This window comes from Tamandua tetradactyla, chromosome 11 (genome assembly GCF_023851605.1).
Source record: "Tamandua tetradactyla isolate mTamTet1 chromosome 11, mTamTet1.pri, whole genome shotgun sequence".
Classification (NCBI taxonomy): domain Eukaryota; kingdom Metazoa; phylum Chordata; class Mammalia; order Pilosa; family Myrmecophagidae; genus Tamandua; species Tamandua tetradactyla.
In genome coordinates this window covers 58,964,637-58,989,788 of record NC_135337.1, presented here as the reverse complement: position 1 = coordinate 58,989,788, position 25,152 = coordinate 58,964,637, and the positions used below count along the sequence as shown (strand labels likewise).

The 25,152-nt window shown below is 39.6% G+C and overlaps 2 protein-coding genes across 18 annotated transcripts in view; one reads left to right on the top strand and one right to left on the bottom strand.

Moving 5' to 3' along the window:
• Positions 1–16,156, bottom strand: part of DNAI4 (dynein axonemal intermediate chain 4) — a 131,706-nt gene extending 115,550 nt beyond the window's left edge. The window contains exons 1-3 of one of the 4 annotated variants that reach the window (XM_077120659.1): positions 15,056–15,623; positions 12,776–12,841; positions 8,004–8,181 (exon numbers count right to left, since the gene is read on the bottom strand). In XM_077120659.1, the coding sequence (XP_076976774.1) occupies positions 8,004–8,181; positions 12,776–12,841; positions 15,056–15,102 (291 nt within the window). In that variant the 5' untranslated portion in view covers positions 15,103–15,623. Of the gene's footprint in view, positions 1–8,003; positions 8,182–12,775; positions 12,842–15,055; positions 15,624–16,039 lie in introns of those variants that run through there. The other 3 variants (XM_077120662.1, XM_077120661.1, XM_077120663.1) reach the window with 3 other exon arrangements.
• Positions 15,300–25,152, top strand: part of MIER1 (MIER1 transcriptional regulator) — a 53,201-nt gene continuing 43,348 nt past the window's right edge. Inside the window, exons 1-4 of one of the 14 annotated variants that reach the window (XM_077120672.1) lie at positions 15,689–15,972; positions 16,572–16,672; positions 16,765–16,834; positions 19,374–19,447. In XM_077120672.1, coding sequence (XP_076976787.1) covers positions 19,388–19,447 — 60 coding nt within the window. In that variant the 5' untranslated portion in view covers positions 15,689–15,972; positions 16,572–16,672; positions 16,765–16,834; positions 19,374–19,387. Of the gene's footprint in view, positions 15,490–15,688; positions 15,989–16,571; positions 16,673–16,764; positions 16,835–19,370; positions 19,448–20,647; positions 20,827–25,152 lie in introns of those variants that run through there. The other 13 variants (XM_077120669.1, XM_077120668.1, XM_077120664.1 and 10 more) reach the window with 13 other exon arrangements.

The window sequence follows — 25,152 nt, the reverse complement described above, 5'->3', positions numbered from 1 at the left end:
AAATTCTATTACAGTTGCTTCCAGTTTTGGGCTATTTTAAATAAAACTGCTATGAACATTCAGGCACTAGTCTCTGTGTAAACATATACTTTCTTATCTCTTGAGTAAATACCTAGAAGTTGAATGAATGATTAATAAACTGTTTTGCATTCCTACCAGCAGTGTGTTTGAGTGTTCCACATACTTGCTAACACTTGATGTGGTTAGTCTTTTTAATTTTAGCTATTTTAATTGATGTATAGCAGGATCTCATGGCTTGAATTCGCATTTTCCTAATGACTAATGATATTAGATACAAGTACCTTATTAGATATATGCTTTTAAAATAATTTTTACCAATATGCTGGGTTTCTTTTAATTTTTTTTACCAGTGTCTTTCAGAGAGCAGAAGTTTTAAATTTGAAGAAGACCAATTTACCAATTTTATCTTTTATAGACTACACTTTTGGCCATCACAGCTAAAAAACTGTTACCTATCCCATTATGATTTATATATTTTTCTATAAGCATATTATACTTCAATTAGAAGCTTTAAAATGTCTATCCTTAATTACAAGTTTTTTAATGGGCTACAATAACATTATGAGAATTCATTTTATGATATTTTAAATGAACCCTTTTTTGTTTGTTTTTGGCATGGGCAGGCTCCAGGAATCGAAGCCGGGTCCCCAGCTTGGCAGGTGAGAATTCTTGCCACTGAGCTACCGTTGCACTGCCCTCGTTTTATGATACTTTTAAGAGTAATCTGCTGAGGCCTCTTGCCTCTCACCTCTTTCAACAGTGACCTCATGTTCCTTCTCACAACTATACAAAATAAATTTTCTGCCTGCATATGCTTTGCTGTGCTGTGCCCTTGAGTTCTTTTTCGCGGCAGAGCCAAGAATGTGGAAGTTGAATCTGGCAACATATTTTGGTGAGCCAGCCTGGAGACACTTTTCTCAGTTTGGATTGAAAAGTCATGGTTATTGACCTGGAGGCTTGGCCACATGCTTTTGTTTTTATTTCTAGCTTGGCTTCTTTGTCTTTAGTAATCTAGGGGCTCTGACCTGGCTTCCGCAGGACATAAATTTGGTCCATTCTGAGCCTCTGACTTCCTCCTTGGATGTGGCAGGAGCCCATCTTCCTGCCATGCAGCTCCAAGGAGGTTCAGGGTAGCATGTGATACCGCTCTTGGACCTGACTGGGGGGCTTTTCCAAATGATGAGCAGGAGTCCAAAGGGGGCCAAATTATGTCCTCATATCCCTCTCTCTCTCTCTTCAGCTCCCAAGACTTCCCCACAGTGGCCCATTTCCTCCTGTCCAAGCACCCAGGCCCTTCCTCCTGCTGAATTTGTTCCTCCTGCTGAATTTGTTCCTCTTTTCATTTCTTCAATGAAGGTACTCTCCCTTGCCTCTATGAGAGGCATTCTCCTCTGTCTGACTTTCTACACTGTTACAGTTCACTAAAGCTGCCAGAATGCAATACACCAGAAATGGACTGGCTTTTTCAAAGAGGATTTAAGTTACAAATTTACAGTGCTGAGGCCACGAAAATGTCTGAATTAGAGCATCCAGAGAAAAATACTTAGACTCTGAAGAAAGGCCAATGGTGTCAGGCGTTTCTCTATCACATGGGAAGGCACATGATGACATGTGCTGCCCTTCTCTCCCAGCTTCTGGTTTCAAATGGCTCTTAGCTCCTGTTTCCAGTGGGTTTCATTCTAAGTTGTCTCTGGTTTCTCACTTAGTTTCTCTAGGGCAGTGTGCTGGTTTGAAAGGATTTATGTACCCTAGAAAATCCAAGTTTTAATCCTAATCCCATTTTGTAAAGACAGCCATTTCTTGTAATTCTTACTCAGTACTTGCTCTAGTTTGCTAGCTGTTGGAATGCAATATACCAGAAACTGAATGGCTTTTAAAAGGGGGGATTTAATGAGTTGCTAGGTTACAGTTCCAAGGCCAAGAAAATGTCCCAATTAAAACAGATCTATAGATATGTCCAATCAAAGGCATCCAGGGCTTGGATACCTTGTTTCAAGAAGGCTGATGAAGTTCAGGGTTTCTCAAATGAGAAGGCACATGGTGAACACAGTCAGGGCTTCTCTCTCAGCTGGAAGGGCACATGGTGAACACGGCATCATCTGCTAGCTTTCTCTTCTGGCTTCCGGTTTCACGAAGCTCCCTGGGAGGTCTTCCTTCTTCATCTCCAAAGGTCGCTGCCTGGTGGACTCTGCTTTGTAGTGCTGCTCTCTCTGAATCTCTTATTCCCCTTTTATAGGACTCCAATAAACCAATCAAGACCCACCCAAATGGGTGGAGACATGTCATCCCTTAATCCAGTTTAACAACCACTCTTGACTAAATCACATCATCCAGGGAGATGATCTGATTACAGTTTCAAACATGCAGTATTGAATAGAGATTATTCTACCTTCATGAAATGATATTTTGATTAAAACATGGCTTTTCTAGGGGGCATACTTCCTTTCAAACCAGCACAGTATTGTATATTGGAAAATTTAATTAGATTATCTCCACAGAAATGTGACTCAATCAAGCTGTGGGTATTAAACGTGATTAGATAGAGATGAGTCTCCACTCATTCCAGGTGGCTCTTGATTACTTTACTGAAATCCTTTAAAAGAGGAGACATCTTTTGGAGAGAATGCTTTTTGAGAATGAGGAAAGAGCTGCAGAACCATGACAGAAGGATGAGAGAACCACAAAGTCTACCAGCCAGCGACCTTTGGGGATAAAGAAGGAAAACGCCTTCTGGGGAGCTTCATGAAACAAGAGGCCTGGAGAGGAAGCTAGCAGATGCCATGTTTACCATGTGCCTTTTCACTTGAGAAAGAAACCAGGAACTCCATTGGCCTTCTTGAATCAAGGTATCTTTCCCTGGATGCCTTAGATTGGACATTTCTATAGACTTGCTTTAATTGGGACATTTTCATGGCCTTAGAACTGTAAACTTGTAACTTATTAAATTCCCCTTTTTAAAAGCCATTCTGTTTCTGGTATTTTGCTTTCTGGCAGCTAACAAACTAGATAGGCAGACTCTGGGTATCATCTCTTAGCTTGGCATCTCCAAAGTCTGTGTCTTGATTTCATCTCTCTGCTATGTCAGTTCTGAACTCTCTCTCTCCATGAGCGCTTTGAAGAAGGCCAGTAAACTACTTAAAACCCACCTTGAATGGGCAGGGTCACATCTCCATGGAACTAATCTATTCAAAATATCCCATTCACAACTGGTTGAGTCATATTTTCATGGAAACAAACTAATCAAAAGATCCTACCCAACAAAGTTCTGCCCCCACAAGACTGGATTAGAAAATGGCTTTTCTGGGGTATAACAGTCTCAAACCAGCACGTATGCCTTCTGAGACATTCCATCTTTTGTAACACAGGATTCTGGGCTAAGGATTCTTGTACTACAAAAGGTGTTGCCTTTTACTCCTACAATGGTAGTGTCTCCCTTCTAGGCCTCTATCATTTAATCTTTTTTGCCACCCACTGTGGCCAAATATAAAGCTTCTCTCATACAGCATGCTCACTTTTTATCCCTCAGGAAACTTAGAGGACAAAGGTATTCCCAGGAACATTGTCCTAGTCTTCTCTCATATGAGGCAAAGACTCCCACCTCGGGAGTGTAGGTTTAAATATCTCCCAGGAAGCAGTGTCCCCAGAATGCCTTGTGACTTGTCCCAAGGACTTCTGGTCACTTATTTCCCATGTTCCCAAGAGATTGGACCAGTGAAGAGGAAGATTCCTCAAGAGCAGTGCCTTGGAATTCTTTTGGGCAAGGCCCGGGAACCACCCCCTCCCCCCCTGAAGTGTAGGTCCAGATGTCTCTCAGGAAAGGTGCTATATGGAGTTTGAGACCCCAATGCCTCGAGAGCATTGTCCTGGAATTCTTTTGGGCAAGGCCCAGGAAACCTCCAGAAGCACAGGTCCAGCTGTCTCTCAGGAAAGGTGTTTCAGGGACACTGTACTATTCCTACGTTCTCAAGAGATGGGCTGGCAGAGAGGGAAACACCCAGTTCTGATGTGTATTGGGATGCCATACAGTCACACTGGTGCTAGCGAGGCTCCTCTATTTCCTTTTACACAGAAAATGGGAAATGCCAACAGTCTTTGTAAGGTACAAGATGGGGAAGGACAGTCCTCCAATGGGACTCTCAATTACAGCAACATTCTCCAGTCTGTAAAAGACAGGGAAAGTAGTCAGAATTTCCCTGTACCCAGACGTTTATAACTCTTTATCAAGACAAGGAGCTGAAAGGGACTCGTTGCTTGTGTTATGTCCATGTATCAATTTCTATTAGAGAAAAAAATCTTAATGATTCCTTTTAAAACTTGTTTGTTAACAGGTATGAAAAAAACGTACCACAAAGTCAGTTGATTATAATAAGCTAAGGGAGATCACTCAGGAGAAAGAGGAAAACCCAGCTCTTTTCCAAAGAAAGTTAGGAGAAGGTCTTAAAGGTATACCAATGTCAGCCCAGACTTCCAGGAAGGTAAGATTTTGCTGAACACCCATTTCATCAGCCAGTGTGCCCCTGACATTCAGAGAAAGCCGCAAAAACTCTCCATGGGCCCACAAACTCCCATTAATGACTTTTTAGGTTGTCTTTAATAATCAGGACAAGGCTGGGGAGGAGGAGAAGGCAAACAGTAGGCATAAGACCAGAGAACAGGCTCAGTTTACTGCAGTCACCGTTAAAGGTACTCTTCCTTGAGGTCACCTGAATGATAGCTCCAAGTCTCACAGCCTCAAGGACCTTTTTTCAACTGTGAGTAAGAGGACCGATGGCAGAGAGAGTACCGAAAACCCCAGAGAACTCTTGAACTCGGAACCCACCGAGGCCCTGTCCCAAGTGCCACTAACGTGGGTATTGGGCTAGGAACTTCACATCTCCCAAAGGGGGTGGGGGTGGGGAGGACAGGACAGTTCTTGAGCCTTGTTTGCAGCAAGTGAAGAAGACTGAGGGTGTCTAAAGGTCATATGTGGCTCTGCTGATTTCACAACTGACCATCAACCAAAAGGAGCCTCAGGTGAAACTTGACATGGTAGGTAAGATTATTAATTTCTTAACACTAGAGCCACTATGCTTCCACTGCCACTCTGGGCCTACATCCACTTGGACTTGCCTAGCTAGTTATGGAAATAACAGTAAAACCAAAACTAGAACCTTCACTACCCCTTCCCTTTGTAAGCTTGAAGACATTCTAGTATCTCATCAATTCCCCTGACTGCCCAACACCCCCCCACACCCCCATTCCCCACCCCCCCTCCCGTTCAGGGAGGGATCTTCTTAAGATTAGTTAACACTGTTAGTGCTTAACCCATTGTTTGCCCTGAGGCCTCTATTAGTTTGAGGCCTCTTGGCATTCCAAAGGAAATCCTAGAGCAAATAATCTTGTTTGTATGGGATAAAGGCATCCAGGGATGAGCCCACTGAGCAGCCGCTGTCTGTATAAAAATATTTAGTCCTAAATTTTAAAAATTCATTTTTTGTATCCCTCTTCACATTGACTCTTAATACTTCCTTGCTTTTGAATGGAAGGGACTTAAATAAGATTCTTGCCCAGTTCACTTAATACTGCCCCAAGGGTTTCAAAATAACCCCCATATCCTTAAAAATGCCTTAGTAGCAGACCTTACTGACCTCCAACTGCCCAGAACACAATCTTTCCAGGTGTTAATTTTGTGACCGAACATATTCCTAATGGTGAAAGCGAATGCTGTGTTAAGTCATTGCTAACTACAAGATCTGAATGGATACAGAAGGCTGTAAATAGTTTATAAAAGTAAATTCTAACATAGTCAGTGCTAACCAAAATTTAATAAGTCTGCTTATAATATTCCTGTAAAAAGAACTTTTGTGTAAAGCTGTGTATGCATACAAAACTGGAGTTTAGTTTTCTCTCTGCTAAAATAATGTAGATTGCTAGTCTAGTCTTAATGAAAGATTACAAAACGTTTTTCTTAACCTTGTGAGTACTCTGTCTAAAAGAGAAAAATTTTACAGATCAGAATAATATCCTTGTTATTGTTTATGTTGACCTCATCAACCTTTGTTTCAGAAGATTCTTAAAGGAAAACACAAATGATTTGTTCTCTCACCTTGTAAAAGTGAAGTGCTAATAGTTTAACACATTATATTAAAAACTATTTAAGTATTACAATTAAAAGAGATTTTTCCATCCTTCGGTTAGTTAAATTTGATGTGTGAAATGTTATTCACATATTTAGAAATTGTTTAAAATTCTTGAAAACTTAATAATGTTCTATCCTAATACTGATCTATATGATGTTAAAATTTACAGGTCATGGGAACAACCACATTTACTTGTCAGTTATACTATTTTGCTCTAAAGCTTCCAAAATTTAAATTTTCTGAGACACACTATCTAATTTAACCTATCTATTAGTTTATTTAAACAACCTAATTCAGCTTTATTTGACATGGAACCTAAAATAAAGAATAAAATATTAATCAGAAAATAAAATATTTGCAAAGTCCTTTAAAGGACTAAGGAAAAACGAGAAATTATCAAACTTCCCCCATCTGGGGAATTCCCATTATTCTCTTATGCAATAAGGTCTCCCAACTTAATAAGTCAAGGCCTCAATCTTAAAGCTTGCCCTTATGAAACTTATTTCTGCGATAGCAAAACTAAGCCTACTTATAATTAATGCTAAGAGTCAATCCCAGAGAACTTTTCTTGTTCAAATGTGATTGCTCTCTGTATGCCAAACTCCACAAATAAACTGAATATCTTTCTCCCTAAGTGGGACATGACTTCTAGGGAAGTATGTCTCCCTAGCAACATGAGACATGAGTCCAAAAATGAGCCTGGCCTTTGAAAATGAAATTTTAGTGGCTAGAAAATTTCAAATAGAGTAAAGAAATCATTCTAGAAGTTTTTCTTATGCAAATTTCAGCCAGATATTGCAAACTGCCACAGTATACCAAGCCCCAACCAACAGTGTCCTTAAAAACTCTAGAAAATACCCTGAGCTCCATCTTGCTCCTGCTTCTATTCAGACCACATTATACAATTTCTCACCCAGTGTGTTTCTTCCATATTAGAAGCATTTCATAACATACTTCTCCTTGTCAAAGGCTACACTCCTGTTCTCCACGTTCAACTAGCCACCCTCAATAGCATAGGTAGAGACTTGTAAGTTCCCACAAACAAGGACACCTGAAGCAGTTACAGAAGATGGATCATTGACCAAATTCTATTAAGATTAAGGGGAGCTATAAGTCTCTGAGGAGGAAATGAAATAGGGTTAGAATTAGTGCAGCTACTAGGCTGAGTAAAGGGCAAATTCCCAGAAACTGTCAGACTTCAAGGAGGAAAATATTTCTGAGAAGAGCAATTAACAGCACTTAGAAGCAAAGGACCCCCCACCTGAGTAAGTAGATACCAAGAAGGGTGGAGCCAACTGACCCCAACTAAATGCTTTATCTACCACCAGGCACCAACCTGGAGAGAAGGTAAGTAGGAAGAAGAGATCAGAACAAGAAAGGGGGAAGAGAAGTAAGTAAAGCTAAGCAATAAAAGAAGATGGCTCCAATGTTGCAGGGACTCTAGCCTTTCAAACCTCTTTCCTTGCAAGAGTGCCCATGTGTCCCTTCTCCCATGCATACCTAATAAGTTTTCTGCTTGCTTACTCTAAAAAAAAACAAAAAATTATAAGAGCACATTACTGAGAACATGAATGCTAGCTATACTGTATTAGCTATAGTTAAAATAACAAGAAACTAGTCCTTAAGGTCATGAGTAAATCTTCATTTTACTTTGATATTCTTATCATTAACAATGAATTATAAGGGCCACACCGATAATATACTGTAAGGTAGGCTATGTAGTAAGGTCTTGAATAAAATCAGTATTTCAGCATTTGAAGTGAGTGATTTTTTTAAAGCAGCATATCTTCTCGTTTCAACATTGCAATAAAATTTCACATGGTGTCATTATTAAATAAACTCAGAATTCAAAACAGTATTTACCTGTATGTATGGCCTATTGGTAGAAATGCCCATTTTTTCTGTTTTCATTTCAGGTAGAATAACCATAGTTTTTGAAATAGCCATTCTGCTTTGGGTTGCACCAGCAAATCCTTTCGTTTGAATTCCTCTTGTTGAGCTAGTAAAACTAATAGACTTCCTTACTGATGAGCCACTGTTTCTATATTAGGAAAAGAAAACATAAAGGATTCAGAATGGAAAAGAAAAATCAAGCAACAAGAAAAGAAGTAGACTTTCAATTAGAAATAACTAAACAATCTAAGCAAATAAGTAAAATACAATAGCCATTTGACAGCTTATTATGTATAAACATAATTCTGAAGAGTTTACATGTATTTCATCATTTTTTCCTCAAAATAATTCTCAGAGATTACTAAAAGTATTATTTTATAAAAAGTCACGGAAAGCATTCCTACTAGAATTGAGATTTGAACCAAGAAAGTCTGACTCAAAATCTACACTGACTTCTCTGGTCTTAGTTTCCTTATTTGTAAAATGGGGATAACTCATAGGTTATTTGAAGATTACATGAATTAATCTATGTATTATGGTGAGAAAGTGTTTGGCTAATGGTAAGCACAAGTGAGTGTTAACAGTGCAATCGTATAGGGAGATTTAAATATGATTAACAAAACCTCAGAAGGAATATCCTTAAGAGAGGGATCTACCTTAGCATGTACTTATTTTAGAACTCTTATTGTACAATAGATTTTTATAAAATGAGGATAATTTTCCCTTAAATGATAAACAGTAAATATGCTTCCAAAGAAAACATTTTTTACACTATGTTCACTTTTAAATCATAAAGAATCATACTTAAAAACAAAATATTTTAAAGTGACAATAAACCCATATTTTATTTTTCCTCATAGCACTTATCACTACTTTATTTTTGTTTGTTGTTGTCTGCTCCTCTTCTAGAAAGTAAGCATCTTTAGGGCAGGGAGTTTTGTTTTGCATATTGCTAGTATCCTTATAGAATAGTGCTTAGTATATGGTGGATACTAAATAAATATTTTTAAAATAAATGAATACAGGAATTCCATTCATGCACTATGTCAAATTTACAATATTTTTAAGTACACTAACTTATCCATCTTCCTTTAGTCTCTAATGGAGTCCAGCCCCAACATCTCTAAGAAAATAAAAATCATCAACCAGGTAAAAACTCCTTTAAATTATTTCCCCATTTTAAAATTCTTACTCAATCTCCTATAATTCATCTAAATCCATTTTTATCTCTCAGCGGATGTTTATCTTATCCAAGGCTAGTCTTTCTATCTGTTCTGAAACTTGTACTACTTTCTTAGGGACTCTTCTCTATCATTCCCTGTCTCCTCTATCTCATTTCCTTGTCTTTTCCCTATGAGCATAAAATTATGTTCTAGTCATACCCTCAACTTAAAAACCCTTCTTTTAGCTATGTCTTCCTCTACTTATTACTGTATCTCTCCTTTCTTTAACAGTTTAACTTCTTAAAATCGACTTCTCAAGTTGTTCTCTCTTATCCTACTGTCTCCTATTCTTTGAGATCTTCAATCCTTGATCCTTCCACTTTCTATCAATTAATCAGTACCTTTTAGGTTTTTCTTCTTTCTTGATTTAATTCAGATCCCACAATTCATCATTTGACTTGCTCTTCATTATTACCCTTAAACTCTCATCTTCTTTTGCCTCTTTCCCTTACTATCCCTACAAAATCCAACCCTCCGATTCCATTTTCACTCTAAGTTCCTCTTTTCAGGTTACACTCAGGCTAAACCTCAGCTACCTGCTTCTCTCACTAGATACACTCTCCCAGAGTAAATTTAGCAAAAACCATGATAGTAATGACTATTTATATTTCCCTTTCTTATGGCAGTATATTCTTATTACCTCCCTCCTCCTATTCTATCTCCTGAGTCACTGGCTCTCTTTCTAATATTACTCCTGGCATAATTCTTGAATATTTCAATATCCATGAAAGTAATCCTCCTAATATTCTGGGGTCTAAGGTCCCTGAACTCTTAAACATGTAAATGATCTTGTCTTCCTCTGCATTTACTCACTCACTTGATCATACACTTGACCTTGCCCTCAGCAAGCATCTGTGCCTATATTCTCTATTTCTCTCCTATTACTGTGAATGAATTATCTGATTCTAGATTAAGTTAATTCCTTTACACCTGGACTGTTTCATTTCTTTTAGCCTATTCAAGAATATTTCTCTAACAATTCTCTTTCCTGCATCATCAGTTTTTCTCTCTCTCCTGGGTCATTCCTTTTAGCATATAAATGTGCTGTTATCACTCCCATCTCAAAATAAACAAACAAAAAGCTTCTTGTCTACCATTCCAGCTACCATCCATTCATCTTCCCTTTAATTATGGTAACTCCTTAAAAACAATGGTCTATGTTCATTGTTTCTCTCTTATTCTATTCTCTCATGAACTTCCTTTGTCAGGTTTGCGCTCTTATCCTGACACCCAAAGTATTCTTACCAAGGCCACCAATCACTTCTACAACATTTCACTGTTCTCATCTTAGCCAAACAACCGTCCCCAAAACTCCGCATTTCCTTAACTTAATTTTTCTCTTTAGCACTTTTTATTACCTAACAGTATATATTTTACTTATTTATCTTATGAATACACTGCTTGATCCTTCGAATGAGGGGTGTTTGGTGCTGTTCTGTTCCCTATTGCATTCCTAATGCCTACGAAGCTCCCAATACACAGTAGCTGCTTAATAAATATTAGTCAAATGAATGAATATCTTCAAATCATTATATCCAAGTCAAAATATTTTCTTGATCTTTAGACTCATGTTTAAGAGATGCATGTCCACCATGCATCTCAAACTGGATGGATAATAAAATCATATTATTACATTCATCAGAAACCAGTTCTTCCTCCTTTACGCCCTATAGGAATGAATGATGTTATATTTGTCAATTAGATAGTGTGGTAGTTAGGTTCAGGTGTCAATTTAGCCAGGTGAAGGTGCCTACTTCTATTGCTGTGGCCATGAGCCAATGCCATGTGAAGCTCATCTGTTGCTCATTACAGCTGCAGTCGGCTAGGAGGCATGCCTGCTGCAATGAATGATGTTTGATTTAATTGGCTGGTGCTTAAATGGAGAGAGCTCAGCATACCTCATAGCTCAGCCCAGGCCTTTGGAGATGCAGAAAGGAAGCACCCCAGAGAAAGCTGTTGGAACCTAGAAGCCTAGAGAGAAGGCCAGCAGAGATTGCCTTGTGCCTTCCCATGTAAGTGAAAACTCAAATGAAAGTTAGCTGCCTTTCCTCTGAAGAACTATATGTTTTTAACTAAATAAATCCCCTTTTATTAAAAGCCAATCCATCTCGGTGTGTTGCATTCTGGCAGCTTTGGCAGCTAGAACAGATCTGGTACTGGAGAAGTGGGGTGCTGCTGCAGTTTGCAAATACCAGATATGCTGGAACAGTTTTTTGGATGGGTAAGGGGAAGATTTTGGAGGAACTGTGAGGAGCTTGATGGAGAAGGCCTAGAGTGCTTGAAGAGACTGTTGGCGTAAATGGAACCACTGCCAGTTTGGACAAAGCGGGCCAAAAAAGGGATGAATTGGAGTTTGCAGGGTGAGAGCCATGGAAGCTCTAGTCTGAAGCTAAGAAACCTCAGCTGGGAAAGTGGATCCACCCATATATGTGGAGAGGGTGAGTGTGCCCCCAAAGCAGAGGATGTGTCTTCCACCTTTGCAGTGGAAGAGTCCTAAAGCCTCAGACCTTGGAGAAGGTACAGCACACTCCTTGGGGATCAGAAAGAGCCTGGCTAACACCACATGGAGAGGTTGAGCATGTGCCCTGTAGATGGCAGAGAGCCCAAGTGTGGCTTCGATGCTTGAAGAGGGTAGAGCCAAGGAAAAGGTGGTCTCCTCAGTGTCCCTCAAGGTTGCATTTGGAGAGATGTGGACCACTGCACAGGCTCTTGGAAAGGGTGGGACTGCCACTTTCTAAAGCCCAAAGGATAAATGACTTTCAGACTTTGAAATCCAATGGAATTTGCCCTGCAGGTTTTCAGAATTGTTTGGGTCTTGTGACCCATGTTCCTTCCAATTTTTCCCTATGGAAATGAAAACATGTATCCTGTGACTGTCCCTTCTTTGCATATTGGCATCAGATAACTTGTTTCGAGATTCATAGGTCCAGAGCTAGAAGATAATTTTTGCCACCTTAATATCATTTAAGGTGATGTGTATAGTCACCAAGTTGATAAGGGATGGACATGTGGTAATTAGGCTCAGGTGTCAACTTGGCCAGGTGAAGGTGCCTACTTCTGTTGCTGTGGACATGGGCCAATGGCATGTGAAGCTCATTTGTTGCTGATTACATCTGCGGTAGGCTAGGGGGAGTGCCTGCTATGATGAATGATGTTTGGTTTAATTGGCTGGATACTTAAATGAGATAGCTCAACACAGCACAGCCCAAGCAGCTGAGCACAGCTCATCTCAGCACTTATAGCTCAGCTCCCAGGCCTTGGAGATGCAGAAAGGAACCACTCCAGGGAAAGCTGTTGGAACCCAGAAGCCTGGAGAGATGGCCAGCAGAGATCACCCTGTGCATTCCTGTGTAAGAGAGAACCTCAGATGACAGCTGCCTTTCCTCTAAAGAATGATATATTTTTAACTATATAAATCCCCTTTGAAAGCCAATCCATATCTGATGTGTTGCATTCTGGCAGCTTTGGCAGACTAAAACAGATAGTTACTGAAGACTTCTGAGAGAGCATTATAAATACCTCAAAATCTTCAGACTGTAGATTCTATGGGGAAGGACATTGTAGCCCCAGCCTTTAGCAACATGTCTGACAAAAAAAGTGAGAAATCAGAGAAAGAAATACTGCTTCTTAAAATAAACTGAAGGGGTGGGCCACGGTGGCTCAGCAGGCAGGAATGCTTGCCTGCGATGCCAGAGGACCCAGGTTCAATTCCTGGTGCCTGCCCATGTTAAAATAAATAAATAAATAAATTGAATGAGGTACCTATACTCAATTATGTTAGGCACACAGATACCATAGATTTCTATCTTATATCATGTAAGAAAACATACATGTTTTTCAATACAGGGAAATTAGCAGGCACTAAATAGGATGATCTTCAGGAGGAGATAATGACTTTGAATGTTTTGCCTGAAAAATAGTCATAATACAAGAGGTCATATGCTGTACATTCTTGAGTTTTTTGAGGAAGGGACCTAATTTGTTTTGTTCACTCCTTTATTTTCAGTATCTACAGCAATTACTGGAAAACAAGGCAATCTAGTAGCTGCAGAGTGAACATTTGACTTCACTTCTGTGATGGCAAAATGACATTAAAAGCATGCCACAAATACATATATCTCAGTTTGAAATAAATATTCCCAAGAGGAAAAGTAAGAGTGGTTTAAGGAAACATTTCTGCAAATAGCCCCCTCTCAATTTAACAGGGTGAAGGTAATTCCACTCCAAACCAAATTAAATTTCTTCCATTCGCTGAGCAGTTATTTATAAAACTGTATGTAAGGCTCTGTGCATACATATATAACGCAAATTCAAAATTGCATTTGCTTCAAAAGAGGTACACACTAGATGAAATCAAGAGTTGTGGGAACGCTTTCGTTTGGCCAGAGGAATGAGACAAAAAATCACGAGGGTGATATCTGAGTCAGGCTTTTTATGATACGTCAGTTTTGAAAGAGCGACTATGGTGCATGTGTGTGCATGTTCGTGCCTTAAGCAGGTTGAAGTGAGGGGCTGTTGCAGTAGGACAGGAAATACATCTTGAGCAAAGAACGCTGAACAAATGAAGGTAGAAAAGCATATGGTATATACAAGGAATCCAAAATGATTCATTTAAATGCAGAAGGAAAACAAAGTTAACGTTTGCAAACATAAAACAGACGTTAAAGTTCTTTTATGCCAGGTTACATAAGCAAAGGACTGCCTTTGAAGGCTTTTGAGCAGAAGAGTAAGGTGAATAACACTAAGTTCAGAACCCTGCTCTGCCTTCAAACAAAAACAACAAATGCACATGCCCTTTAGTTGGAATACAGCGTGCTTGATATGTCCAGGAGCAATTTGGAGTGCATAAAACAGTGAAGAAAGAGGTCAAAGAAATGATCACAGTAATACTCCAGTATTTTAGCTATGGAATGAGGAGGAACCAGCAAAGTCTTCTGAAAAACAGTAGCCAGGAATTAAGGGGAAATTTAAGGAAGAGTGATATCCTAGAAATCGTTTCAAAACGTAAGAAGTGATCAACTAAATCAAAGCTTCTGATGGGTCAGTTAAGAACAGAACTGAGAATCGGTGATAGCACTTAGCCGGACCGTTAGTCACAAAAGCTGTTTTGTTGGAGTGGCAGAATGGACAAAAGCTTGACTTGATGATGGAAAGAAAGGAAAAACTCAAACTGCTGAAAAAAGAATAGCTGTGCTGAGGAGACTGGAGAGAGATCTTTTCGAACAGTGAACAAAAGTGGTCTGGATGTGTGGGAGAGTGACTAAATTAGGGAACTTGAGTGGAATTGCTGGGGGGCACTGAAGGACGATTTGAAGTTTTAAGTGAGACCAGTCGGCATAGCTTGTGTGCTTTTCTCATCTAGTTTAACTGTTCCAAGGTGCAGCAGCAAGAAGTAAGCAGAAATAAGTTTTATTGCAGGACCGTATCAGGAACAGGCAGAAAAACACCTCAACTTAAGAACATGGTCAATGCTTGGTCTGGTGGCTCACCGAAGCTGAGAGCCTGAGCAACTATGTAAAGCAAGAAGGTATGCTTGAGAATGAAGACCGATTAAAAACCCGGAGTGCTAGGAAGAAGTGAAGCTCTAAACAAACCAGCTCTTTCTAAGCAAAGCTCTTTGCTCAAGCAAAGTAGTAGGGAAGGAACTCAATGGCAGCTCGAAGACTTCGGAGCCCTGAATGCTGTTGACTGAACCCTGAAACAGTACGGGGCAATGCCTTTCCAAATTCTGGGATAAGATCTCGAAGGGCTCCCTCCAGTATCTGCAGGTCCATGGACTAAAGTTTTATTGGGACTTACATGGTGAGGCTCGTCTGCTTGCGGCTGTTTGCCGGAGAGATGGGCATGGTGGAGACTGGCTGGGGGGTGGACAACCAACTCTTTCCCTAACTGGTTCCCTTGTACCCGGACCCCAAGTCCTGACGTTAGCTTCACTGGCCGAGGCACAGGAATGTTTGCCGGGCGTCATGGAGACGGTGGAGCCTTGGCTCAACAAGCAGCCGCGTGGTTGGCTGGCGGCAAGAGGCCGACGAGGAGGGCGGAGGCGGAGGGGAGGGCCGAGGGTTGGTGGAGGAGGAGGAAGATCCGGACCACGACTAGAAGAAGGAGGCGGGCGGCCCGGGCCCCAGGCCCCTCCCAGGCTCTGAGTCTCCCCGGCTGCAAACGGATGGATGGGGCTTCTTCAGGTCGTGGCGGCAGCAGCGAGGGTGGCGGCGGCAGCAGCGGTGGCGGCTGTAAGTGCAGCCTTCACAAACCATTTCTCCCTTCCTATTTCTGCTTGGGACCAAGGACTCCTGAGGTGTTCTCGGCCCCTTTTCTCGCCTTCCCCTCCCCCACCACTGTGTACCTCCCGGAAGAGGCTTGACTTCCGGGGAGGGGCCGTGAGACTGCGCCGGGCTCGCTTCCCTGTCCAGAGCGGCGGAGGCCGCCAAGGACGCATGCGCAGTGCCGCGTCGCCGGCTGACCCCTCCCAGCCCTGTCTTTTTGCCTTGGCGTCGGTGGCGCGGCTTTTTCCCGCATTGGTGCTGCGCCAGGAGTCAGCTGCGGAGTGAATTCGCCTCTCCGCGTTCGCTTCCATCCGTGGCTCCCTCTGGTCCTGTATCCCGGCTGGGTGGGGCTAAGGTGACCACCCGCCTGTGGCTCTGCCCTTCCCCCCTGTGTCTTCCACAGTACTGTCCGATTGCGGGGAGGCTCCTGCTTGCACTGCAGTCCCTGTGGTGAGCAGGGTCCTGGGTGAGCTGCACTTTTCGGAGGGAGGGAAGAGAGACTCGAAAAGGGACTTACCGTGAGGGAGTCGGGGAGGATCCCTTGGTACATATGCTCGCTCCTATTCCATCGCCTTGAGTGGCCTTGTTCTTCTAGCTTGTCGTGGAAAGATAGATCCCTGGCCTGGGCCCGTCTCTTGTCCTCGTTGTTGTGTGACCTTGGGCTAGTGACTGACACTCTGAGCCACAGTTTTCCCTACTGCCTCCTCTTATGCCAAAACTGTAATTCTGCCTGGAAGGTTAAGCCATTACAAGACTGGCCCGGCTACTGAGGCGGTTTAGCCGAGATGACCATTTCTTCATTCTTCAGTTATGGGTGGATAAGGCGAACTATTTGTTGGGCCGCTTTTATCCCTTTATTATTGGTTACAAATTGCATGACTTCAGAGTCATTTATGTTTCTCTATAATTACCATGGGGTCCTTGTCCCAATTCTCTGCCACCTTTTTTAGAAATGCGAGGTTAGCTGAATGTTGAGCTTAGTTTGCCTGAGCTCATGGTACCATTGTTCCAGTCTCCTTGCTACTAAGACTTTCTTTCCTTTGCTCCAGATGGTGTGGTGGCTCGATTCTCCCAGTGCCTGGCTGAGTTTCGGACGTGGTTAAGGACCTACTGGTTGAGGTTCAATGCAGACAAGACGGATGTGATGCTGGTAGGCAAGGGCACACTTGGAGATTAAGGGAGGGAAAATCTAAACTCCCTCAAGTAATATATATGTTACATTACTCTTCTTATATGTTCCAGTGTTTGAGAACTGCTGATGAGCCAATAATTTCCAGAATTTGGATGAGATAAAAATAACATGTCAACCCATGTAAGAAATTTAAAACTATCAGTTTATGGTAATCTGATAAAATGGGGTCACTGGATAAAACTTTGTGTAAAAATTATTATGAAAAGAATAACTAAAACTGTTCTTTGAACCAAAAGCTATATAGGTGTTTTGGGTTGGTGTTACTAATAAAAATCAAACTAACAAAAAGATGATGCTGATTGTTGCATGTGGGGCTTCCAAATGTAATGCATTTCTGCTTTGCAATCTACATTCTACCTACTAGATTAAAGGTAAACTGCTAGGTGTCATTTTTAAAAAATTAAGGTAAATTGTTTGGTATTTAAGGATTTTCTACCAAATTAGTATTTATCCATACATTTTTACCTGCACATCATGAAGATATGATGTAGGCTATCACTTTTAAATAAACATATTAGGATAGTTTAAAAAATAATCTTGGAAGGGGCTTGTTTATGGACCCTGAAAATTGATATGGTTTTTGTTTTTAGGATTCTGAGTCTGTTGTACTAATCTGTTTCAGTCAAACGGCCCCCATAGTTGAAATTGTTTTCTTGGTGCATTTTGAGAGGTACCTTTCGAATTGCATAAGTGACATGTTTGTATAGTACAGGAATATATTACTTATAATTAAGATGGGTGTCAACAGTAAATAAAAGGTTATATTCCATAGATATATGTAAATTGCCAAAGAAGTTTTATTGGTTAGCATAAGATACTGATTGAAGTAAAAATTGTGACCTTAAAATGCTTCAAGCAAAATAATAACTCAGAGGAGTTCTTGTGTGTGTGTGTGTGTGAGAGAGCCTCTATAAAATTGTCTAATAGCTTTTTAACAGATTATACAGTAAATTGGTAAATAATTTTCCAGTACAACATTTTTGAGTAGCTTAATGTGGTAAAAATGTTAGTTTGCTTGAAAATAAGGAGGCCTTTAGGTGAGGAATAGGAGCTAAAGAGGCATTTATTCAGGCTTTGTATAGCATTTTTCTTTTGCTTTGGGACATTAGCCACAAACCTCACATGAAATTGAAATTAATCACACCTTTTGGCTTAAATTCAAATATTTTATTATGTAACTCTAAGAGAACTACCATTTTTAGATTTCATATTAATAATATAAATTAATCATTTAAAACAGGTCATAGGTAATGGTGAATTTTCTCATACATTTAACATGTCCTGTTTTCAGCTCCTTTAGTATCAATAGACATTAATAATGGTGGTTGTTGTTAACCCTAGTATAAATATTGACAGTTTGCATTTGAATGCACAAGAAGACATCTGTTGAAATAATTCCAAAGTACTGAAGAACTAGGAGTAATGGATGAAAGTAAGAGAGAGAGAGAGAGAGAGAGATTCTGGCTTAAAAAAAGGAGGAATGTTCCAAACATTAGAGCTTTTTTGAAAGGACCAGCCTCTTCATGAGGTAGTAAGTCACTGGAGGTGTTTGTTTTCAGCATTGCCTGAAAAGCTTCTCAGTGGGGAAGGATAATGAGAGGTTCCTACCCTCTACATAGTAGAGAATTGACTATAGACCTCTAAGATCCCATCCACATTAAGGTTGTATGACTAATGAACAGTTAAGTTTTACATATTTTATGATGGCAAGGGTAAGCAAGAATTGTTTTCCTTAAAATGGCTCTTGAAATTTTTTAAGGTAGATTTATCACTAAAATAAGATGGGAGTGGAAATTTACTGAATTCACTAGTAATGTGTCACTGATGACTTAGATGTTAGAGCTGTTTCTCTGGACCTTTAGAATATCTGCACCTAAAAAATATTACTGAACCCATATTTATAAAAAGAGTGAGGAAAAAAATATAGAAGGAATTCTCCCCCTAAAGGATAATGCCATTTAAAATTAGCAAATTGATGTACAATATTAATAAACTTAAAAGTAATATATCAGTAAACTGGCTAACCATTCAAATAGGTCTCAGACCTTAACTTTCCTGACATTTCGAAACTGATTCAGTAGATTAAGGGGCTGTGAATCCTGGCTCTTTCTCACAATTGGGATTTTTTTGATGGTTAAACTGAAGAGTCAAAGATTATATCAAGATATTCTTTTACGCTTGTATTTTAGCAATACTTTTTAAATTTTCCTTCTGATATCCAGTTAAATTTTACATTTCAGCTTGTTTTTTTATTAGAAAGTTTTCTTTTATGCCCACAGTATAAAGCCTGAGTTTCTACCTCTAGGCCCCTTATTTATATCTTTTCCCACCTCAGGTCCTTGTACATCTGCTGTTCCTTGCCTCAGCTCTTTCCATCAAGTATATCACAGTGAAAACTATTTGGATATGAGTTGACATTTTTAAAGTCATTTTTATTTTGAATTTAAAGGACAAACATAATTCAAGTCAACAGGGAGTTCTCAGAAACTATATACATATACTAAATTGTTTATTCTCCAAGGAATCCTGAAAACACTTTTATATAAGTATTCTAAAAAATAAAATGAAAACACAGTACAGTTAATAGTAAAAATTGTTTGTAGATTTGGGAACCTTAAAGTTTTCCTTTCTCTTCTTTCCCTTGCTTTTCTTTCAGTAGAAAATGTGCATCAGATGTTTATGTTTAATTGGTTTACAGACTGTCTGTGGACTCTTTTCCTGTCAAATTACCAGGTAATGTTCTTTAACTTAGCAGCTACTTCATATACCTGTAAATTCAGTTTATTCATGCACAAATTATTATTGGACATACAAGTTTCAAGTTAATGTTGAATCTTTGGAAATAGGAAACTGCTTGATAGTGTCTTGAATTTTTAAAGAAATACAAATTTAAGAAAACAGCCTCCCCCATATTGCAATGTAAACTGTCTTATTTTTAAGAAAAATTTTATTTGCATACATTAATGCGCTATATTGTTGCACTGGGACCACATTATATAGAGGGAATGAACATTCTCATTTTTAACTAGCTGGTTTCAGTAGTCATTTTTGATACTGCATTAAGAGGAACTTTTGAACATTAAAAATTCTTAAACTAAGAACTTTTAATCATGCTTTAGTAAAATATGTTCATGCTTGTTGTAATATTATCTTGGCGTTAGTCAGCATCTGCCTTAGTAGGGGAAATGAAACATGTTTGTTATTTTGCAATCATTGGCTCTGACAGTCATCAGAATTGGCATCAAGGCCAATTGGCAGCTCTAGACCAATATACTAAACTTTCAAAATTCCAGCATTTCAGGCATTGCAAATAAGCAGGTTCTGTCCATGTAGTCAATTCAGAGATTATGTATATCCATCAGAGAGCAGTTTTTCTGTACTTTACATTTTAAAAATTTTGTGTAGTACAAAATTCAGCCAGTGCTGCTACTGGCATCACAGGGTAGTGAGGAAAAGTAAAAGAATGGCAGACTACCTAACACAATCCCTTTTCTTGATCTCTTTGCTCTGACCTCTCTAAAGATAGTAGGGATGTGGGATTTTATATTTTCTGTCAGGAATCAATCAAGAGGGAAATAATTGTCAAGGGATAACAGCTTTCAGAGTATAATACTGTGCTCTTGCATCAGAGCAACATCCGTTTTCCATAAAATGCACTTCAAAAATGATCTACGTGGAAAAAACAACGTACTTTTTCTCCCCCCCGGCGATGTAAATGCGGGACACAGCTTTTTCGCCCCCTAGAGCCCTTCTCCGGCTGGAGCCACGGAAGTGCTGGGGTACGGAAGACTCCGGAGTCTAGATTCCCACCTTCCCCCACACCCACCTTGACTCCGCCCCCTCCTGGGGGAGGGCTGGCCGCGGGGCCGCGCGCACGCCTCTTTTCGCGCGCGCGCGCATACCGGCCTCTTCCCTCTAGTCCAGCCCAGCCGAGGCGAGGCGCCGCGAGGGGGCGGAGTAGGGTGTGGTGGGCGCGCTCGGGCGGTTCCTGCGCGTTCCCGTCGAGGCAGCGGCTTGATTCCCGTTGCCGAGTCTCACATCCGGGTTCTGGCCGTGACCCAGCTGCGGCCGCCGCGGAGATGTGACCCGTCAGTACGGCAAATATGGCGGAGGTAAGGGAGCGAGCTCCCCCTCCCTGTCCCGGACTTGGGCGCCCCTGGGCCCTGGCCGGGGAGGAGTGGAGTGGGCCTGGCCAGGGGAGGCCCAGCCCTGCTGGCGCCACTGCCCACCTGTTGTCCGGAACAGGCCGCGCTTTGGGCGGCAGCTTTCTTTGGAACTTAGTTGGGATGGGTCCGAGGGAGGGAGGAAGCGGAGGCAGAGTTGGACTTCGGAGGCAGTTTGAAGGGTCGTGTGCTGCGTAGCAGTGTGTGCGTGCGGGGGAGGGGGTGCGCGCCTGGGAAGGGGCGCCTGTGGCGTAACTTCGCGGGCCGGTGCTAGGGGCCCAGGAGAGGAGCTGCAGCTTCCTCTTATGAAGTTTCTTCTTTCCGTAAGCAAGATGCTGTTGCGCCCTTTGCGTCACCCCCAGCCGTTTCCTACTGACATCCCGTTTGTATTGGAGAAAACGTAGGGCAAAACGGCCTTTGATTAAATCTGTAGTTTTCTTGGATGATAAGTCGGACGTGGAGAAATTAAAATTAACACGGCTAGCTTCATTCCACCTCCTTAGGCTGGGAGAGCTCAGCCGTTCCTTTTTTTCCTTCCAAGGTAGAACGTCGTACTCTCTGTATTTCAGAAAAGTCCCTTAACATCTTTTGCTCCCCCACCTCACTTTCCAAATCAATACTTTTCCTCCAAAACGATATTCCAAACAATAGGAATATCGTTTTGGAGGAAACCTATTCCTGCTTTCTCTACTTCTTTTCCTGTGCTCCCCTTCCTTTTTCTAGTACACAGCTTTCCAAAGCCCCCATTCTTTGTAGGTAGATTATTTTACATTTTGGGACCTTAAATCTACGGGCAAACAACGACTGTTAATTTATGATTAATTTGAACTTCGTTATAATGCTACTGAAAATCTTAAGTTTGGAAAATTTTTATTTTTTTTTCTTGCCCTTGGAAGAATTTCATTATTCTTTCCCCCCCTGGAGTTCCAGAGGTGATATATTTAGATGTATGTTTCCTTTGAGATAAGCCACTGTAAATGTTCGCTTGATAAAGGTATGTCTCTTGTCAGTTACAATTTTCGTGGTCTCACAGGCACCCCAAAACAAATTCAGGAAATAGGTAGTTTTATTTATCATCCAAATTCCAATTTTCGTCTTAGGTTGTTACTTGCTGAATGAAGGCAGTGGTGAGTACCATAATGTCTCCTTTTTAAATCTTTGAGTATAGAAACATGATTAGAGTATGGAAAAATGTTTGAAGGCCTGAAACTAGTTTCTGGAGTGGCTATTAGGAGTTTTCTCCTTGCAATCTCAGACTGCCCTTTCTCTTTTCATTATAGAAATTGGCTTTAAATTTATGTTCTTGGGCATTTTCTTTTGAAGGAGGAAGAGTCTTTAATTTTACTACAGCAGGACTGTTTGCTGCCAGTATCCTTTTAAAAATATTTAACATTTCTGACTTACAGCTAAATTTAGTTCTTAGGTTTATCTTAGCTGCTTTTGCTTGCTCTTTAAAGAAGAGTTGTATTTTCAAAGCACATGAATTTGAAAAAACATAGTACCTTCTATTACAGTTACTTGTGACTGGGTTCATTCAGCTAGTTGAAAGTTAGTGTCTGGATTTTAGTCCTGGTGAGGTTCTTTCTTTTCTTCATATGAATAGCTTGGTTTACGTGTATTTTGCCAGTTGGTCTTGAGTGAATCCCCTTTCAGTGAATGCCCAGTAGATAAGCAGCAGTGTGCTCGCTAGGTGATGTGGTTTCTTCCTTCTTGGTATTCCTCACGGAGTGTCTGTGAAGTGGTTTTAAATTCACTGATCATACTTTAAGGCAAGTTATTAGTGAAGGTAAATAGCCTAGTGGATAAAAAAAAATACAGTGAAATTTAAGTATCAGAAATCTCACTAGAAATTTTAACTGCCTAGAGTATTCATAACCTAAGTTATAAATGAAAGTAGATTAATACTTTATCTCTTGTTTTAGAAATTGAAGATGGCTATATTAATACAAGATACAGGGAAAAAATACTTTCCCACTAATCATTTCCTAGAACTTTCTAATGTGTTTTTTTTTTTTTAAGTTAAATATTTCATCACTTGACGGTAACGTAAGTTTTGTAGGAACACATGGGTCATAAAATTTCAAGAAGAAAAGAATCTGAATTTAGTGGTCATCACATTTAAGAATTCATTTTATTCATTTTTTATATTCAAATACTTATAGACAATTTTATTGATAGTAAGTTCTTGATCCGTGTCCTACAAAAAAAATGTAGAGCATGTGAAGAGGTGAAAAGTAAACTAACTTATGATTTTCCTGGTCTTGGTATTTTAGTAATTGGGATAATTTTAGACACTAGTGGTTTAAAATAATTACATGAAGGAAAATGCTTGGTTTATAGAGTCCCTTTTCTTGGCCTTCACATGTGCTCTTAGATTCATTTTCCGTGATGCCAATAAAGCACGTTAAATAATTAAGCCACTGAACTATTGCATTTTGGTCACGTAGACCTGGAGATTGAGGTTACCTAGTGAGATAACAGAAAATGCAAAGCAATGATAGGCATTTATGTGATAAAATCTGAGAGGAAAACAGGTAATTGAAGAAGAATGTCTCTGGAGAAAAATGTAGGTGATTATGCTTCTGAGGTTTTGTTGTCTTATGTATAGGACAATGACCCTGACCTTATTTTTCCAGAAAAATATTGAAGTATTGAATGTAAATTTTACTAGTGGCTAGAATAAACTGATTTTTTTCATTTTTCATACCTGCATCTGATCATTTTAGTCAGTCTACAATAGGAAATAATCTTTTTATTGCTTTGTCCATCATGGTAACATTCAAAACACATTTAATGTCCTTAAAATAAATGACATATGCTCTCTTTCCTTAATACTTTTGGTAATATTTCTCATTGCCTATTGTCCAGCCTTCTAAAAAGAGGCTCTTGTGATGACATTTAAAGGAAGGAGATTACAGAGTAGTGATGCTTTTATCATGGCGGTGAGAGAAAGAGAATAAGAAGAAATAGTTAATCCTTTGGGTTTTAAGGAATGTGATGTAGGGGCCTTTGGGAATGAAGAATTTCTTTTATTTAAGAGTTTGTAAATACATGAGAGACTTTCTTCTCAAGCTAAAAAATAAAAAAATACACCTTACAAGCCCTGACTTCATATAGACTGTAGCATTTCTATGATGTGAGGAGAAAAACTCTTAATGGACTTGGCTTCTCTATATTCTACATATTTTAGTATCTCCAAACATAACACATAATCTATTTATTCACATCACATCTATTCATTTCTCTTAAAAAAAGGTTTTACTTAAGTGTATTGGGGATTTGATTTTTAAGAAAGTAAGGTCATGTTTCCTGCTACTGTGCAAAGTGTTAATTTCCACTCTTGGCAAAACCTGTTTTACTTAAATGAATTTTGGGTTTAAATATTTCTCTATACTGGTAATGAAATATTTTTTAGCATGATATATTATTATTTTTTAGCATTTTATATTTTAGAATTATTAAGGTTTTATTGAAAGTATTCAAACACGCCAGTGAGTGGGAGTCCTAAAGAGCTTAATTCAGTGGGATTAAGAGTCGAAGTACTTGATAAAGTGGGTAGAAATAAAGTAGTTGCTTTAAGATAATTCTGGTCATACTAATCAGTTTATCATAATTCAGAAAACACTGCCATTAGAACTTCGGCATGTTTTTATGAAAAGTAATTAGTTATATAGAAATTTCTTGGTTATAATTTTGGTCAAGTCCTTAGCATTTCAAAAAATTTGCAAATGGTTTCAAAATTCACTGCAGTGATTAATTCAACTATCTAAATACCAGTTGTTGTCTGGGACCAGTTCTCTTTGACTTTTTCTATAGCTTATTAGAGTGACTTATAATTATGTTATATAGATATATTCATAAAATAGCACCCCAAAAAGCTTTTTGCAAATTGAGATCATTTCCTTACAGTCCTAAATTAAAAAATAATAAATTCAGAGGTCTGTTAAATAGATCTCATCCTTGTAAGTACTCCTTAGTAGTGTTATGCCTTTTGAGCAAGTCTTAATAAAAGGAAAGAACTTAGATCAGGAAGGAAATTGAACTAAACTTAAGAAGTCTAAATTAATCTCATCTTAGAGAAAATGAAACTGGGCAGAGAGTTTATGCGATTTGCCAAATTTGCCCTAGATCATGCAGTTAGTCTTTGGTTAAATTAATGCAGGCTTCTGAATTCTTGGTGCTTATTTTCCAAAATACCATTCGATCCTTTAAATTATTGCTACCGTAGTAAATTTGCGCATTTTGACTCTTAGAGATCTCGGCCTTGTTTAGACA